The following is a 20,930-nucleotide window of genomic DNA, read 5'->3' as shown; positions in this document are numbered from 1 at the left end:
GTTATCACATAACTAAGATCAACATTTTATTTCAATTCAATTTCCAACAACACGTACTAAGTTTTCTATGATTTTTAAGTGTTCTATGCTGGTCATCAGAACGATAGTTAGGCACTACCCTAGATTATGACACCTACTGTGCAGAAAAGAGTTAACAGCAGGCCTATGACTGCTATCCTTAGAAAGCCCTGCTTGCAAGGCTGACCTATGGATGGCATCTGGGAACCTGGATCTGGGGAGAGTTCTCACTACCACCCTAACTAAACTGTTTGTACAAACAAGGTGGTTTATACTGAACATCTACTTTCTTTCTGGGAGTCTGAAATTTTGTTATATACCAGTCAGAAGGTGCCAGCCCCCAACTAAAAACCCTCTGACAGCTGAGCCTCTAACAAGCTTCCCTGGTAGACAATGTATGATGTTGTCACAACTTGTTGCTGAGGGAATTAAGCAGGTCTTGTGTGACTCAACAAGCAAAGGACTCAAACACTTGCACTTCCTCCAAACTTTGCCTCAGACACCTTTTTCCTTTGTTGACTTTGCTTTGCATGCTGTCACTACAATAAATCATAGCAGTAAGTTCGACTATAACTGAGTCCTGTGTGTCCTCTGAGCAAACCATCGAACCTGAGGTCAGCCTTGGGGCCTCCCTGACACACAAACTAAAAATTACCTGACTAAAATGTATACCTACCATCTTACCAGGCAATGTGCTCTTGGAGGAAAGTCATTATTCATACACAGCAAATCTTGCATAGCTTGTGGAATAACATCTATAAAAACATTTGATAATGAAAAAGTTAGTATGTTCATTCTAAGGCAGAATTTTATAATACGATTTATAGAAATCATATTATATAGCATATCTTGCTAGTCCATGTAGCTTTGCACTTGCTTAAAGATTCATATTTAGGGCTAACTGTAAGATTTGTGGGCAGGGGGATGTCTCTCTCTCTCAATAACTTTTCTTCAAAAAAAGCCAGGCTATTAAAAAAAAAAATCATTCCCATGTTTATAATATTTTCCTTTCTTCTATGTCATGACTCAAACAATTCCTCATTCTTATCAGAAAGCCTTGTTTTATTTGTTCTTCTTGGCCTGTGCCCTTGTCTCTATTTCAAAATTCTACTTAGAAGTCTGTCAACTCTGCAACACCTTCCATGGCTAGCCTTTGCTCGTCCCTGGCCATCTTAAATGTTCTTGTAAAACCACTAACCAGCTTCCCACTTATAACTCATATATCTTTAAGCACTTGCATTCATATCCATAATAAGATACTAACATCAATGATGACCATTCATAAATGCATGATAAATTTAAAGCATGAAGAATAATACTTGTTTATAAAAATACTTCCTTCTGCTGTATAGCTATAATTGCTTAGCAGATTTGTATTTGGTTAATTTGCAAAAAGAATAAATAGGACACTAATGACTTGATGCTCTACTTAACTAAAACATTAAGCAACTCCAATGAAACAAAAGATCAGTGCTCAAATCTTCTGACCTCTCACAATGATTTTAAATGTGTATCTCTAAATCAAGTGAGCTGATGGTTTGCTTGTATCTTGTAACTTCTACCATTACTTTCAGCTTCAATCACAACCAAATTAAAACTGCACAATATATACACACACAGAACAAAATGCCTTAACTATCTTAAATCCATTCATCTTCTCTCATACCACAGTCCCTATCACCTGTTCATTCCAGAAACACTGATTCTAAGCCTCCTTATTACAACAGCTTTTCCTTTATGTATGATCTTTCTTCACATTAACAGCACTTAATATTTCTCTACCTTGAACAGTCTCCTTTATTAATCAACAGAATGTTGGACCCAGAAACCTTTGGGCCATTATCAGACTTCCCAACAGCTGCATATATTTCACTCTTCCCCTTACTCCTAAAGTACACATATTCATATTCCAGTATCTTATTTTGCTGTTTAATTGTCTTACCTATGCGTATACATGGTCAATAGTATCTGTCCTAGTTTATGAAATCTGAATGTAGATGCTACCTAATTGTTTTGCTTGCAAGAAGAATATATATAATAGAAAAAGTAATATAATTTTATTCCTATACAAGAAAAGGCACAAATATTTCAGGCCTACACTTACAAATAGTAATGTTTTGACCAGAAAAACTTTTTAAAAAATTTTTTATTGAAGTATAACTGACATATAACATTATATTACATATAACATATATATCAGGTGTACGAAATAATGATTTGATAATAATATACACTGTGAAATGATCACCACAAAAGTGTAGTTAACATCTAATATCATATGGCTACAAAAAAATTTTTTTTCTTGTGAGGAGAACTTGTAAGATGTACTCTCTTAGTAACTTTCAAATACGCAATACAGTATTATCAACTATTAAGTCACCATGCTGTATATTACGTCCACATGACTTATTTATAACTGGAAGCTTGTACCTTCTGACCCCCTTCACCCATTTTTCCACCCCTCCCCCCTCCCCCAGCAACCACCAATCTTCTCTGTATCTACAAGCTTGGTTGTTTTGTTTGTTTTAGATGTCACATATAATTGAGATCATACAGTATTTGTCTTTCTTTGTCTGACTTACTTCACTTAGCATAATGCCCTCAAGTGACCAGAAAACCTTTAACACACATTCTGCATATTTATTTTCTTAGTAACAAAGAAGGGTATTTGACCAACAGCTTCAAAATTCGTTATTTGTTCAATACCTTTGCTCACTCACTGTTATACACTAGTACACCTCAGGACAAAGATTTTGGATGATTTGACCTATAAACAACCATAAGCATCATTTACAGAGATTTTGGATGATGTGACCTATTAACAACTGTAAGCACCATTTACTAAGGAGTACCACGGGCCAGGTACTAAGACAGGTGCTCATGTACAGTATCTCATTAAATCTTCCCATTAACACTCTGGGTACTACTTCACTTTACAAAGGAGATAATTCAGGTTTAGAAAGGTCAAGTAATTAGTAATCAGAAAAACCAGAATTTTAATCCACTTTATATGTCTCCAAAGTATGGGGTATATCCAAAACACTACAGTGACTAATCAATAAATAACATTTTTTTTAATCCTTCAAAACCCAACTTAGTTGCTTAATTTTCCATAACACCATCTTGGATCTCTCCCAATTAAAAGTATCTTTTCTCCTCTGAATTCCAGTAGAATTGCGTGCTTTGGGATGGCACTTATTCCCTGCTGTCTCCAATTACTATTACTTACTTACAGATTTTAACTCTCCCACTCTAGTAGGAAAAGAAATGTACATTTCTTTCAAGTTTGGGTTCAATTGAGCTTAGCAGAGCACCCAGCACACTAGGCACTCAATATTTGCTGATTTAATTAATTCTAAGATGAATGATTCTTCCTCTGAAAAGATCATACTCCAGATGGGGTGAAACAACTTTGCATATGTAAAACATCTCCAGAGGACACTACTTAATTAAGGAAACTAAATCCATAATTCAAAATTATAATCAGTCATACAAGTCAAGAGTTTAAAAACACATAGTAAAAACTTACCTTCTAATACTTCATCCTTTCCTTCTTTATCAGTGGATTCTTGTACAAGATAATGGTGAGTGACTGAGAACTTGAAATCAGCAAAGGAAATTTCATCTGATTTCTCTTCCCATGTGCCAGAAGTAAATACACCCTGTATTTAACAATAAAATGGAAAAACACCCACCTTAAAGTATTCAACAGTTACCATTATATGTTTATTAACCACAGAAATCTTTTTCCTCTTTTCCTGCCCATTAATCTAAAAGTCTCATCCTATAGCCATTCTCCACATAATGAAAGAAAAAGGAAAAATACATAAGTGAATAAAACCAAGAGGAAGTTATTTTATAAATGATTTGTCACATTGTTCCTTTAGAAAAGAAAATTCCCCTAGAATATTAACTATCAAGTGACTTACAAAATTATAATTTTTGTGACGAGTCTCTGTAGAAAATAATGAATATACAGTAAATCCCATGCCTCTTCACATGCAAAAGACAAAAACAAAAAAATCCTTTCTACTAAGCAGAATCTCTATAACTAACTTTTAACTGAAAATGATTAAATGTTATAAATTTTAAAAAATACATGGCAATGAAATATACTTTTATTTAAAAAATCTCAAATGTAATATCATGATGTGGCACACAGCATTACTGGATATCAGAAATTGCTTCATAAAAAAGCAATTTGTAGGATCAATTTAAGCAACATGACATCTGTAGCACTTATTTGCTTATCAGGTTTTTGCAAGCTTCTTTATCAAGCTTTGGCATTCAAATATTTTCATTCAAGCTGCAACTTCTTGATTGGAAATCTTTTTTTTGGTGAGGAAGATTGGCCCTGAGCTAAAATCTGTTGCCAATCTTCCTCTTTTTGCTTGAGGAAGATTGTGTCTGAGCTAACATCCATGCCAATCTTCCTCTACTTTGTGTGTGGGATGCCGCCACAGCACGGCTTGGTGAGCGGTTTGTAGGTTCATACCCAGGATCCCAACCTGCAAACCCCAGGCCACCAAAGCGGAGCTCACAAACCTAACCACTACGTCACCAGGCTGGCCCCTGGAAAACATTTTAATTAAAAGTTCCAAAGAGCATCTTTACCTGTACAACAAAACCACAAAAAAGGATTTTGCCCACGGGGCCTCTAATCTCCCACAGCTATCCTTTCCACTGGAGAGGTATATAGTCATTACAACATAGCATCATTATGAGGCAAGAAACACCAACCCAGCAACGCGCCAAGCACAGATAATCTCAAACTATACAGAAAATATGTAAGCAATGATTCTGTGAGTTACTGAGGTTCTAAAAAGTGTTTTTCATGACCATACCTAACATGTAATACCCAAATGTTTTACCCTTGTTCTTGGCAAGGTATTTACAATTCTGAATTGAGTTAAATCATATTTTAAACGTCCTTAGGATATCCTATTATGTAAATACATCAAATAGCAATCTTTTTATTAGGAGACTAATCACCAGGTATGATACATATCCGAAACTATGATTTTTTTATATGTTGGGTTTCTTTAAAGTGAGGTTAACCTGTGTTAAATTAAAACATACATGGCCCATATCAAAAGTTTCTAACTGTGATAATATAATGATACATATAAGAGCTCAGTTTGCTAGGAGAAATGCCCACTATACAGCAGCTAAGGCTAAAACTAAGGAAGGAGGAAAAGTCCAGAAAAAGAGAGAAGTCCCCTTTTTTCAAGCTTGCAGAAAAGCTGAAATAATCTTTTTAAATAATATAAAGAAACCATTATCTCACCCTAATCCTGGATTCTGGGCACCAGTGTCAACCTTACCAACAGCTATCTCAAGAAAGATCTGGTTGTATTCAATAAAGAGGTATCCAGATTCTGTCTCCAAAATACCCTTTTAAGATAATTCAGCTCAACTGAAAAACAACACTCTAAGCTCCTTCTTTCAATTTCATTGTGATATAGTCATTTGACACCAAATTCCAGTATGATGTATATTTATGATTAGAACCAGAAACGACAACTCTAGTTCAAAATTAACCTAATGATTCATCAAAAATAACTTCTGAGGGACCTGGACAATAAAAAGAAATGAACATATAGACTGGAAAGAAAGAAAACTGCCTGCATTCATAGATGACTTGAGTATATACATAGAATATCCAAAGGAATCTACAAACTACTAAAACTAACTGATGAGTCTATGAAGTTGTGGAATTCAAGGTCAACATACAAAAACCATCTGTATTTTTATATACTAGCAGCAAACACTTTGAAAATAAAATTTTTAAAAAATACCACTCTTACAACATCAAAAATAAATCAAACATATAGGAATAAACTCAATGAAAGATGAACAAGAACTCTTCCTAAAAATACTTCAAAACATTGCTGAAAGATATTAAAGACCTAAATAGAGATATACCATGTACATGAATTGGAAGACACAAGACTGTAAAGATTCAATTCTCCCACAGACTGATCTACAAATTCAACACAATCCTAATCAAAATCGCAGGAGGTACTTCATAGAAACTGATGAGCTGATTCTAAAACCAATATGAAAATCCAAAGGACCTGGAATAGCTAAAATAATTTTGATGAAAAATATACTACCTAATTTTAAGATTTACTTTGCTAAAGTATTTAAGACAGTATAGTGTTGGCATAAAGACAAATAGATCCATAATAGTCCAGAAATACATTCACACTTATACTTCATTTTACAACAGAGGAGCCACTGCAATGGAAAAGATGGTCTTTCGACAAATGGTCCTGGAATACTAAGACAGTCACATGGAAGAAAACATTGGAGGATATCTTCACAAGCTTGAGATGGCAAAGATTCCTTTGAGAGGACACAAAAGGCACTAACAGTAAAATTAAAAACTGAGAAAATGAACTTCATTAAAATAAACATGCTTATCAAAAGACAGTTAAGAAAATAATTAGGGAAGCCATAGGCTGGAGGAAAGACTCAAAATACATACAGTAGATCCCCTTATCTGCAGGTGATACATTCCGAGACCCTCAGTGGATGCCTGAAACCATGGACGGTAATGAACCCTATAAATACTATGTTATTTGCTATCCGTACATACCTATGATAAAGTTTAATTTATAAATTAGGCAGAGTAACAGACTAACAACAATAATAAAATAGAATAATTATAACATACCATATTAAAAATTGTATGAATCTGGTCTCTTTCTCTCAAAATACCTTTTTTACTGTACCCACCATTCTTCATGTGATGTGAGATGATACAACACCTACGTGATGTGATGAAGTGAGATGAGTGATGTAGGTAATGTGACATTGCGTCCTAGATGGGATGGCAAGAGATTTCATCACGCTACTCAGAATGCCTTGCAATTTAAAACTCATGAATTGTTTATTTCTGGAATTTTCCATTTATTATTTTCAGACTGCAGTTGAACACGAGTAACTGAAACAGTAGAAAGCAAAAACATGGATAAGAGGGCACTACAGTATATCTGACAAAGGACTCACAACCAGGATATACGAGGATAATTTTTAAAACTAAACAATCTAATTTTTTTTTGAAAAATGAGCCAAAAAACTTAAACAGAGACTTAGCAAAAGAAGCTATGAATGACCAATAAACAGTTAACTGTAATGAACTACTAGATACTACTCAATATCACTAGTTATCAGCGAAATGCAAATTGAAACCACGAGACACCACTTCGCATCCAGTAAGATGACTAAAAATAAAAACCTGACAATGCCACTGTCAGAGAGAATGTCGAGCAACTTGAAATCTCATACATTGCTAAGAACATGAAATGGTACAACCACTTTAGAAAACAGTTTGGCAGTTTCTAATAAAATTGAACATAAGACCTGGCAATTCCACTCCTAAGAATATACTCAGGAAAAACGTTCTTTGTTCACAAAATTGTTCACAGCAGCTTTATTAAAAAGTCAAAAAATGGAGATGATTTAAATATCTATCAACAAGAGAAGGGATAAACATATTGTGATACAGTCATACAATACAAAGAATGATATGTGTAACATGGATGAATTTTTAAAACATTATGTTGAGCAAAAAAGTCAGACACAGAGTGTATGGTGTATTATTCCACTTATTTGAAGCTCAAGAACAGGCAAAACTAGTATCTAGTGGAAGAAATAAGACCTGTGGTTACCTCTGGGATTGACTGGATAGAGAAACAAGGAATCTTTCTGAGATGATGAAAACGTTGTATATTTTTATTTAGATGGTGGTAACATGGGTACATACATTTGTTAAAACAAACTGTATATTCGAATTCTGTACATTTTGCTATGTGTAAATTATAACCTAACAAAGAAAAAAAATCAGTAAGATACCCCTTAAAAAAGAGATAAGGAGATGGGGGTAAAATTATAACTTCTGAGGAAAATATAAGGGGTAGGGAGAGGAAAATGTTCTTTTTCAAAAAAAAAAAGGGTAACAGCAGTTATGCAAGAACAACATGCACTAAACATCATCAGAACTGGACCCAACAATCCTTTCCACTTATCTTTCAACTTACTCAATAAGCTTTAGGTAACCAAAATATATTCTGAGCCAGAACTCTGAAGGGCCCAAGACCTCAGCAAGATAAAGATCATTCTCTTAGTTGAGCCCTTCACAATATCTGGCCTAGACTATTTTAACAGCTTTCCTCTGGTCTCTTTATCTCTACCTATAATCCTTCTACATGGTTATCTTCCTAAAATATAAATCTGATATTGTTCCAGCTCTTTAAAATACTTTAATGGCTTTCCATAACCTATTTGGTGGTCTCTAGAGATTTTTAATCATGTATTCTATCAGTAAACATTTTTGAGTATACATCTCCATGTATGTATATTTTTATTTAAAAATTAAGCATTACTGTATCAATGTATTATGAATATTATGCACAAAACAAAAATTGACAAAAAAAGGGATGTAAAAATGTATCATAACTTAATACACAAATGGGTCATCAGAAGCACCTCTAACAGTGGCATGTACCTACAGTGGTAGAAATATAAAGCCCACAGATCTGGCCCCACCCCTTTCCAGTTTTATCTCCCACAGCTACCATCCATCTTCCCTGTGTTACAATCATGCATGTCTTGTATTTTCCCAGAGGTGTGTTTTCTCTTTCACACCTGTGCATAAGCTATTTATTCTGTTCTTTTCTTATTTCTCTTGGCATACTTTTATTTATTCATTCTTCAAAACTCAACCTAAATGTTAATTCCTGTAGAAAATCTGCTTTGATTCTCTTCAAGCAAATTAGTGATTCTTTCTCAGTGTCTTGTTCAAATCACTAGAATGGCATCATATTCTAATCATTTGTTTATATATCCATTTCTCCATTAGATTGTGAAGAGCAAAGACTTATGTTCTATTCTTCTTTGCAGCCTAAAACTTAACAGCGCCTACATGCTTAATAACTACCTTAGCAACTACCTTTGTTCAATATTCATAGTAACCCCCATATGTCCCAAAGGTGCTGGGATACACCAGGATATTATCCAAACATACTACATATATTACAATATATTACATATATTTGGATAATATATACACTGTGATCTAGTCTAGCAACCTGAAAACCACACAACTCAATCTAAAAGGTATTCTTTGACTTGAATTAACATATGTACATCAGAGTCCTTTTGTTGAGTTCTTGGTGAAATTTATTTTCTCAATGCACAGGTTAAACACAGACAGGTAATCTCACTGCCTTCCTGGATTAAGAGATTTTCTATAACACCTAAACACAAGTTATCTTTAGGATTTATTGGTTACTAGAACCTAATTTCACATCTTAAACAGTCTGCCATGTAAAAATATAATCTTCCATTTTAAAAGTATAAATTTAAATTGTTTAACAAATTAATAAAAAATTTTTCTTCGATTGACAAAAGCAACACATTATTGAAAAGGAGAAAAATATACTAAAGTATAAAAAAATAGTGGATTTTTTCCATGTCTTTTTTTGACGAGCATAGAGCTGTGATTCTCAACCTCATTAGAATCAATAACCACCCAACAGGCTTAAAAAATGTACTGATAACTAGGTTCGACAAAACACCAATTAAATCAGAATCTCTGAGGTTGTGGCCTAAACACCAGAAGTTTTCAAAAGCTCCCCAAGTGATTCTAATGTGCAGCCAGAGTAGACAACCACTTGGTATAGAGCTAAAAACTAAAGTTTTCATCCACTGATGAAAGAAATCTTTATGACTGTTTGCACTATTGCAATACAAATATTAAAAAGTCATCTATGCTGGGACAAGTGGATATCCACATGTAAAAGAATAAAACTGGACCATTTCCTTGCCTGAAAATTAACTCAAAATGGATCGTGGATCTAAATGTAAGAGAAAAAACTATAGATATCATCGAGAAAGTAAAAAGACCACCCACAATGATACATTCTACAATATGGAGAATGGAAGAAAACGTTTGCAAATTATACATCTCTTAAGGGACTTGTATCCAGAATATATAAAGAACTCTTACAACTGAATAACAAAAAGACAAATAGTCCAATTTAAAAATGGGCAAAGGATCTGAACAGACATTTCTCTTAAGAAGATATACAAATAGTCAATAAGAACATGAAAAGATGTTCAACCCCATTTTATAGATGAGAAAAGGTTCAGACACTAAAAAACACTTGTCCAAAGTTAATCTTACTAAGTGGTAAAGCCAGAATTTGATCCACTATGGCCCTGTATATATTTGTATGTATGTATGTATACAGATGTATATATATATACACATATATGTACACATGTATATATGTATGTATGTATAGATATTTAAATATATATATAAATTCAACAGTACATATGAGAACAAAATAAGGAGGGAGAACAACATATGGGTCAGAACTTAAGAAGATGGTTGGGTAAATGCCAGCTGAGTGAGTCAGAATTGGATTCACTCATGACATTGGACCTTGGTTAGCCTTTTGGTAAGGTAAGACTGATAAGGAAGAACAGACAAGGGTCTGGGGCAGGAAATTAGACATCAAACTTAGAGAAGAAACAGACCAATTCAGCTAAACTTTCCTATAGGGGAACAGAGGAAAAAAGGTGGAGAAAGTAGAGAGTGACCTGACCACAGATGCCTATCACTATCAGTCCTAGGAGTTTAGAATTTACCCTGCAGGCAGTGGAGAGGCATTGAAGACTTCTGTGTAGGCTTGTAACATGATGACACTATCAGTTTAGGAGAATTCTTCTGAACACAGTGGAAGGAAAGAAGAAATGGGAAAAAGCTAAGGGTAGGGAAGGTGAAAGCAGGGAGAGGTGAGCAAAAAAGGTAGTCAGAAAGTAGTGCAGCCCAGTGATTACACTGGGAAGGCTTTATCTTAGGGTATACCTCTTCAGTTCATGGAGCAGCTCTATTACTTACTAGCTAAGTAATCTTGGACAAGTTACTTTTCTCTCTGTGCATTCAATTTCCATCTATAAAGTGGGAATAATAATAATAGTACCTATCTCCTAGAACTGTATTTAAGGATTAAATGAAATGATACATATAAAGTACTTAGAAAGTGCCTAGGACACAGTGAGCACTCAACAAATATTAGCCATTGTGCTAATATCAAAAATTCAGAAGTGATGTAAAAAATTCCAAATTAACAATAGAAGCTGGCCCCTTTGACACATACTTAGAATCTAAGATACATAATATCAACCACATTGGTTCTCAGTGTCACCTGTGCATAATTAACTGTCATGGGTAAGAAGGCCAGGAGTCTAATAACAACAATGGCCACAAATACGAAGAACAGAGGACACTAGATTCTGGTGTAAATTTAGAGCAATACCTAGACATTGATGGACAACTAGGACAAGGCCCAAACACAAGCAGCACTTGTGGAAATACCAGGCTTACTCCAAAAATATCTACAGACCTTTAAAATACCTGGAAGGAAAGGAGAAAGGAGGGAGAGTGAATTGCTAGAATTAAAAGCCAGGAACTTGGAAAGAAGTTGCCAAGGGATGTACTTTTTTCATTAGGATGCATATTTTCCTGCCGTTTGGATAAATTTGGAGAAAAAGACATTCACAATTTAAAACTAAGTGAACGGAACTTAAGACAATCCTTGACTTATAAACAATTGGCATTTATAAATGGCTTTTTTTAGAGAGGAATCTGACAATTTATTTTAAAATTAATATGTAGGTCCAATGGCATTTTTCACAAAAACAGAACAATCCTAAAATTTGCATGGAACCACAAAAGACCCTGAATAGCCAAAGCAATCTTGAGAAAGAACAAAGCTGGAAGCATCATGCTCCCTGTGATTTCAAGCTATATTACAAAACTATAGTAATCAAAGCAGTACGGTATTAGCATAAAAACAGACACACAGATCAATGGGACAAAATAGAGATCCCAGAAATAATCCCCTTCATATATATTCAACTAATCTCCAACAAAGGAGCCAAGGATACACAATGGGGAAGGGATAATCTCTTCAATAAATGGTGTTGGGAAAACAGGATAGCTACATGCAAAAGAATGAAACTGGACCACTATTTTACACCATACATAAAAGTGACTCAAAATAGATAAACGGCTTGGATGTAAGACCCTAAACCATAAAACTCCTAGAAAAAAAACATAGGTGGTAAGTTCCCTGACACAGGTCTTGGCAATGAATTTTTGGATCTGACTCCAAAAGCAAAGGCAACACAAGCAAAAAATAAAAGCAAGTGAGATGACATCAAACTAAAAAGCTTCTGCACAGCAAAGGAAATCAACATAATGAAAAGGCAACCTACCATATGGGAGAAAATATTTGCAAATCATCCATCTGATAAGAGGTTAATATCCAAAATATACAAAGAACTCATACAACTCAATAGCAAAAAGCAAATAATCTCATTAGAAAATGACCAGAGGATCTGAACAGACATTTTTGCAAAGAAGAAAAATAGATGGCCAACAGGAACATGAAAAGATGCTCAACATCACTAATCATCAGGGAAATGCAAATCAAAACCACAATGAGATATCACCTTATACCTGTTAGAATGGCTATTATCAAAAAGACACAAAATAACACGTTGGCAGTGATGTGCAGAAAAGGGAATCCTTGTACACTGCTGGTGGAAATGTACATTGGTGCAGCCACTATGGAAAACGGTATGAAGTTCCTCAAAAACTTAAAAATAGAACTACCATAGGGTTCAGCAATTCCACTTGTGGAATTGAAGAAAACAAAAACACTAATTCGAAAAGACATAGGCATCTCTATGTTCATTGCTGTATTATTTACAATAGCCAAGATGTGGAAACAACCTGAGTGTCCAACAGTGGATGAATGGATAAGAAAAATATGGTATGTTATACAATGGAATATTATTCAGCCATAAAAAAATGAAATCTTGCCATTTGCAACAACATAGATGGATCTTGAGGGAATTATGCTAAGTGAAATAAGTCAGACAAAGACAAACACTACATGATCTCTCTTATATGTGGAATCTAAAAGAATCCCCCAAAACTAAGCTCCTAGATATAGAGAACAGACTAGCAATTGCCAGAGGAAGGGGGTGGGAAATGGGTGAAAAAGATCAAAAAGTACAAACTTCCAGTTATAAAATAAACAAGTCACAGGGATATAACATACAGCAAGGTGACTACAGTCAATAATACTGTACTGCATATGTGAGAGTTGCTAAGAGAGGAGACCTTAAGTTCTCATTATAAGAAAAAATTTTTTTTAACTATGTTTGGTGATTTATTGTGGTGATCATTTCACAATACATATAAATATCAAATCATTTATGTCACACACCTGAAACTAACATAATGTTATATGTCAATTATACTTCACTTGAAAAAAAAGTAGGTCTAATCATAGTTACTATTCAATTTAAAGTCATTTTAAACAAAAAATATAACATTAGAACTGTACTTACTAGAACTATAAAGTTATTTATTAATTCACTATATTTATAAGACTTCTCAAAGACTGTTTCAAACTACTTTGTTGAATGGAATATATATATATATATATATATATATATACACGCTTATTTTTGAGTATAGATGATCAAGTTGTCTTCATGCCAAGAAAAAACATTAATATGCAGGAATAAAAGTGTAAGGATAGCTAAGAAAAATTTGGAAAAAGAAAAACAATGGGGGGATATTTGTTCTACCAGAATGTACAATAAATTTACAGTAATTAAAATAAAACGGTATATTTACAGGAACAATTTTCAAATTCCAAACAGACCCCAGTATATATGGAACTTAGTATATGGTAAAAGGAACATATTTAATAGATAGTTAAGAAAAAGTTGGCTATCCAATAAGGAAAAAAAAGATAAATCTCATTTCATTCACAAAAGTCCATTCTAAGTAGATACCTAAATGTTAAAAGAAAAAAATCTGTCTTTAAAAGAATAAGTACTAAAAAATAGAGAAGCATAAATGTATAATCTTAGGATCATGAGGCCCTTTGTACATGAAATCTAGAAGTCAAAAAGGAAGAGACTACTTTAAAATATAAACTCCTCTTACTTTACTAGATATACAAAAATTCTAACTCTAATATATATATATATATATAAATCTAAACATAAGACCTGAAACTATAAATCTCTTAGAAGAAAACAGGGTAAAATCTTCATGATACTGGACATGGCAACAATTTCTTGGACATGACAGCAAAAGCACAAGCAGCAAAAGAAAAAATAGATAAACTGGACTTCAATAAAATCAAAACTTGTGCCTCAAAGAGCACTGTCTACAGAGTGAAAAGGCAACCCCCAGGATGGGAGAAAATATTTGCAAATTATATATATCACATAAGGGATTAATATTCAGAATACATAAAGAACTCTTAGAATTTAACAACCAACCCCATTAGAAACAAGCAAAATTATCTCCAAAGCAGATATATAAATGACCAATAAGCACAAGAAAAGATGCTCAACATCACTAATCATTAGGGTAATGCAAATCAAAACCAGCATAAGCTACCACTTTACACCCATTAGGACAGCTACTATCAAAAACAAACAGAAAACAAGTGTTCGTGTGGATGAGAAGAAATTGGAACCCTTGTGCAGGCTGGTGGAAATGAAAACTGGTGTAGTGCTGTAGAAATCAATATGGCAGCTTTTTGAAAACTTGAAAATAGAATTACTATATGATCCAGCAATTCCACTTCTGGGTATATACCCCAAAGAATTGAAAGCAGGGACTCAAACCCATATTTGCACACTCATGTGCATAACAGCACTATTTGCAATAGCCAAAAGGTAGAAGCAACTCAACTGTCCATCAACAGATGAATGAATGGATTAACAAAATGTAGTATACACATGCAATGGAATATTGCTCAGCCTTAAAAAGGAAGGAAATTCTGACACATACTACAACATGGATGAATCCTAAAGACATGCTAAATGAAACAAGTCAGACACAAAAAGACAGATATTATATGATTCCTCTTATATGAGGTGGTTATTATTTAATGGGTACAGAGTTTCAGTATGGGATGATGAAAAAGTTCTGGATATGGATTGTGGTAATCATTGCACTACAATGTGAATGCACTTAATGCCACTGAACTGTAGACTTAACAATGGTTAAAATGGGAGGTTTTTTCCCTTTGTGAGGAAGACTGGCCCTGAGCTAACATCTGTGCCAGTCTTCCTCTATTTTCTATGGAGGATGCTGACACAGCGTGGCTTAACAAGTGATGCTAGGTCCATGCACAGGATCGGAACCTGAGAACACCAGGCCACCAAAGCGGAGCATGCAAAGTTAACCACTACGCACCAAGCCAGTCCCCAAAATGGCAGATTTTTATTTACAAGTTTTATTATGTATTTTATAAAATGAAAAACAAATAAGCTTTTATAAGACAAAAAGCACATTCAAATTAAAAGAAAAACGACAGACTGCAGAAATCATTTGCAATACAGAGCTAACATTGATAAAAACATAAAAGTCCTTCTACAATTCAGTAAGAAAGCAGAAAATCAGTGAGAGTATATAACAAGCAATCAAAAGGGAAGTTCTAATGTCTAATAAACATGAACACTCAATCTCACCAGTGCTCAGGAAAATATAAGTAAAAGTTAGCTTTAGTCTCTTTATATTGACAAAAAAATAATGAAAATAGTGTTGGAGGAGTGAGAAAATGGGTGCTTTCAGATACCATGTATGGGGAGAGCATAAGTACATTCAATTATCTTGGTGGAAAACAAGGCTCTATTTATCAAAAATAAAAATTACACCCCCTTTGACCTAGTAATTCTACTTTCAGAAGTCGGTTATAGAAATATTCATACAAGTATGCAAATGTATGTATAATAATGCTTACTACCTCAGTACTGTAACTGCAAAAATTGGAAACTATTAAATATCCTTCATAGGAATATCCATAAACACATTATGATACAGTCATACACACAATGGACTACAATGCAAGCATTAAAATAATGAGAAAGATGTCTACGTCCCACCTCAGGGAAAAGCCAACAAAATATAAAGTTAAAAGAAAAAGTCAGCTACAGTAGAAGACCTATTACCTTTTCTTTAAAGGTATAATGTGCACACACGGGATAAAATATCAAACTTAAAAGTTGTTAGTTCTGGAAAATAGAAGAGTGAAAGGGAGGTGATGAGGAGGAAATTATCACTTCTTAAATATATACATCATTTGATTTGGTTACATTATTTTTGAAATTAAAGGTTCTTTTAAAATTTTAATGAAAAGATTTGGGGCTCAAAAGTAGAAAATGGAAAAGACAGGGAAAACAATTTTGGGGAACTGACTCCACAGGACAACCTTCTAGCCCACATGACATATCGTGCCCCAAAATATTTCTCTATACAGTCTAAAAATGTCTACTTACTTTTCTTACATTTCCCCTAAATTCCATAAGCATTCTTTTAAAAACTTGAAGACTAGGGGAGGATCCAAGATGGCGCCGTGAGCAGTCCTCTTTGTCTCTCCCCCTTCGAGTCTACAATTATTTGGACACTCATCGCTTAACAAAGGATATCCAGATAGCATCTCAGGACGTCTGAGAGACCCACATGACTATACATCGGAAGGCGGACAGACTTCCCTCCGGGAGGAGGTGGAGATAGGTGAAAACTCTCCAACCCCAACCGAACAGCCTAGTACCTGCAAGCGGCTTTCTTCCAACGGACGCCCTCAGAATATCAACACACACCTAGGGCAGGAGCGAGCACACGCCAGAGGAGCGACGGTGGAAACAGGTGACCAGAACCCTACCTAAACCCCCCGCAATTACTCCTAAATGCAGAGGGAAACTCTAGAGTTACACACCTGAGCCCACAGGGAGAGTCTCGCCCCGCCATTGATGGGGAGATCCCGCCTAGTGTTCATGGCGGCCAGAGGGTCCCAGAGAGAAACACAGAGGGTACGGCGGCCCCCCCGGCTGCCACTGCCTGCACGGTGGGGAAAGGGATTGCCGGAGATCTCAGAGAGGACTGGGGCTGGGTGGAGCTCCAGAGGCCGGCTCCACGCCCTGGAGGGGAAGCTCCAGAGTTCCGCCCGGGCAGCAGACAAAACTCTCTGTCTGCCATTAGCGGAGGGGCCACTCCCAGCATTCACAACTCCAGGAAAGTCCCGGAGAGAATCCCAGAGGGCGAGGTGACCCCCAGCTGCCGTTGCCCGCCCGTGGGGCTAGGGATTGCCAGAGATCTCGGAGAGGACTGGGGCTGGGTGAAGCTTCAGAGGCCGGCTCCGTGCCTGGAGGGGAAGCTCCAGAATTCTGCCTGGGCAGCAGACAAAACTCTCTGTCTGCCATTAGCGGAGGGGCCACACCCAGCATCCACAACACCGGGAGGGTCCTGGAGAGGAGAATATCAGGCAGGGCAGCAGCTGACCATCTACCACTGAAATCAGGATCTCCGGCTATCCCCCAGACGGGCAAAGGGCTCCCCGAGTTCCTGGGGAACAGGACTGGGGCTGGGTGGAGTTCCAGCGACCCAGCTCTGTAGCCTAGGGGGAAACCCTACAGGCTCACAGAAGCCTCAGGAAAAGCCTCTGCACAGCACTAGTAGAAAGCACCCATCAGGGAGCCACAAGGCTGGAAGACCCCGGGACAAAAGTAGCATAGCTAGGTGAGCTAACCACAGACTGTAGAAGATGCCAATAGCTCTGCTGTGACCCACAGTGGACAAGTGAGATTTTGTGGGTGCCGACAGTGACGGAGCGGCAAATATAAGTGATCCTACCCCTGGCCGCTGGAAAAGCCCATAACACCGTTGCAGACCCCAAGGAGCGAGCACGTCTAGGTGGGCTGCAACAGTAGGCACCAGCAGCCTGAAGCCCCTCCGTGATGGCCCCCACGGCAGAAGAGGGAATCCAAAGGACCACTGTGACTACGAGGAGGGGCCCAGGCCCAGTTAGCAACTGCGGATAGGGTTCCTGGTTGGTGCAGTATAAACAGCTGCTCCCCCACCACACCAGCAGAAACAAGTGGAAGGAGCAACTAAACTCTATCTCTATGAGGAGGCACAAATCTACAACATCAAGCAATATGAAAAAGTACATTAAATCTCCAGAACAGAAGGAAAATAACAAATACACAGAAAACAATCCCAAAGAAAATGAGATATATAACCTAAATGACGATGACTTCAAAACAGCCATCATTAAAATACTCAATGAGTTAAGAGAGAATTCAGATAGACAACTCAACGAGTTCAGGAGCTATGTCACAAAAGAGTTTGATATAATAAAGAAGAACCAAACAGAAATACTGGAAATGAAGAACACAATAGAGGAGATTAAGAAAAATCTAGATGCACTGAACAGTAGGGCTGATAATATGGAGGAAAGAATTAGCAATTTGGACGATGGGAATATAGAAATGCTGCAGGCAGAGGAGGAGAGAGAAGTAAGACTAAAAAGAAATGAAGAAACTCTCCGAGAATTATCAGACACAATTAGGAGATGCAACGTAAGGATTATAGGTATACCAGAGGGAGATGAGGAGAAAGGGGCAGAAAGCCTATTCAAAGAAATAATGGCTGAGAACTTCCCAAATCTGGTGAGAGAGATGGATCTTCAGGTGACAGAAGCCAATAGATCTCCAAACTTTATCAATGCAAGAAGACCAACCCCACGGCGTATAGTAGTGAAGCTAGCAAAAGTCAACGACAAGGAGAAAATACTAAGGACAGCCAGGCAAAAGAAACTAACCTACAAAGGAACCCCCATCAGGCTATCAGTAGATTTCTCAGCAGAAACTTTACAGGCTAGAAGAGAGTGGAATGATATATTCAAAAATCTGAAGGACAAAAACCTACAGCCAAGAATTCTCTACCCAGCGAAAATATCCTTCAAATACGATGGAGAAATAAAAACTTTCCCAGATAAACAAAAATTAAGGGAGTTCATTGCCACAAAACCTCCTCTTCAGGAAATCCTCAGGAAAACCCTCATTCCTGAAAAGTCAAAAAAAGGAAAGGGGCTACAAAACCAAGAGCAGAGGAGATAAGTAGAAGGACAACAACAGAGAGTAGCAGCTCTTCATCAGAACAGATTAAACCATGGGACGAGAAACAAAGGAAATTGAAGAAAACCGGAAAACAAGACATAAAATGGTAGTGGTAGGCCCCCACATCTCAATAATCACTCTAAATGTAAATGGATTGAACTCCCCAATCAAAAGACACAGAGTGGCAGGATGGATCAAAGAACAAGACCCAACAATATGCTGCCTCCAGGAAACACACCTCAGCCCCAAAGACAAACACAGACTCAGAGTGAAGGGATGTAGAACAATACTCCAAGCTAATAATGAACAAAAGAAAGCAGGTGTCGCTATACTAATATCAAACAATGTAGACTTCAAAGCAAAACAGATAAAGACAAAGAGGAACAGTATATAATGATAAAAGGGACTCTCCACCAAGAAGACATAACACTTATAAATATATACACACCCAACACAGGAGCACCAAAATTTGTAAAGCAACTCTTAATAGAACTAAAAGAAGACATCAACAACAATACAATAATAGTAGGGGACCTTAACACACCATTAACACCAATGGACAGAACATCCAGACAGAAAATCAACAAGCAAATTATAGAATTAAATGAAAAATTAGACCAGATGGACTTAATAGATATATATAGAACACTTCATCCAAAAACAGCAGGTTACACATTCTTCTCAAGTGCACATGGAACATTCTCAAGGATTGACCATATTTTGGGAACCAAAGCAAACATCAATAAATACAAGAGAGTTGAAATAATATCAAGCATCTTTTCTGATCATAATGCTATGAAACTAGAAATCAACTACAAGAAAAAAGCAGAGAAAGGTGCAAAAATGTGGAGACTAAACAACACACTTCTGAACAAACAATGGATCATTGAAGAAATTAAAGAAGAAATCAAATATTATCTGGAGACAAATGAAAATGAGAACACGACATACCAAATCATCTGGGATGCAGCAAAAGCAGTCCTAAGAGGGAAATTCATCGCAATACAGGCTCACCTCACTAAACAAGAAAAAGCTCACATAAGCAACCTCAAATGACACCTAACAGAACTAGAAAAAGAAGAACAAACAAAGCCCAGAGTCAGTAGAAGGAGGGAAATAATAAAAATAAGAGCAGAAATAAACGATATTGAAACAAAAAAGACAATAGAAAGGATCAATGAAACAAAGAGTTGGTTCTTCGAAAAGATTAACAAAATCGACAAACCTTTAGCCAGACTCACCAAGAAAAGAAGAGAGAAATCGCAAATTAATAAAATTAGGAATGAGAGAGGAGAAATCACAACAGATACCAATGAAACACAAGGGATCATAAGAGAATACTATGAAAAACTATATGCCAACAAATTGAACAACCTGGAAGAAATGGACAACTTCCTAGACTCCTACAACCTCCCCAAACTGAATCAGGAAGAAATGGAGAATCTGAATAGGCCAATCACAAGTAAGGAAATAGAAACGATAATCAAAAACCTCCCCAAAAATAAGAGTCCAGGACCAGACGGCTTCTCTGGAGAATTCTACCAAACATTCAAAGAAGACTTAATACCTATTCTCCTCAAACTGTTCCAGAAAATTGAGAAAGATGGAGAACTCCCTAACACATTCTATGAAGCCAACATCACTCTGATCCCCAAACCTGACAAGGACAACACAAAGAAGGAGAACTACAGGCCGATATCACTGATGAACATAGATGCAAAAATCCTCAACAAAATTTTGGCAAACCGATTACAGCAATACATCAAAAAGATTATACACCATGATCAAGTGGGATTTATACCAGGGACACAGGGATGGTTCAACATCCGCAAGTCAATCAACGTGATACACTACATCAACAAAATGAAAAACAAAAACCACATGATCATCTCAATAGA

The 20,930-nt window shown here is 36.2% G+C and overlaps 1 protein-coding gene across 3 annotated transcripts in view; it reads right to left on the bottom strand.

The window, feature by feature from the left end:
* RAB3GAP1 (RAB3 GTPase activating protein catalytic subunit 1) overlaps positions 1-20,930 on the bottom strand; it is a 126,305-nt gene that overhangs the window by 72,834 nt on the left and 32,541 nt on the right. For 2 of the 3 annotated variants that reach the window (XM_046658708.1, XM_046658709.1), the window contains exons 4-5: positions 3,548-3,680; positions 695-773 (exon numbers count right to left, since the gene is read on the bottom strand). In XM_046658708.1, the coding sequence (XP_046514664.1) occupies positions 695-773; positions 3,548-3,680 (212 nt within the window). Of the gene's footprint in view, positions 1-694; positions 774-3,547; positions 3,681-20,930 lie in introns of those variants that run through there. The other variant, XM_046658710.1, reaches the window with a different exon arrangement.

Source organism: Equus quagga, chromosome 4, assembly GCF_021613505.1.
Source record: "Equus quagga isolate Etosha38 chromosome 4, UCLA_HA_Equagga_1.0, whole genome shotgun sequence".
Taxonomy (NCBI): Eukaryota; Metazoa; Chordata; class Mammalia; order Perissodactyla; family Equidae; genus Equus; species Equus quagga.
Note: the sequence above shows the minus strand (reverse complement) of the source record. Positions and strands in the feature narration are given on the sequence as shown.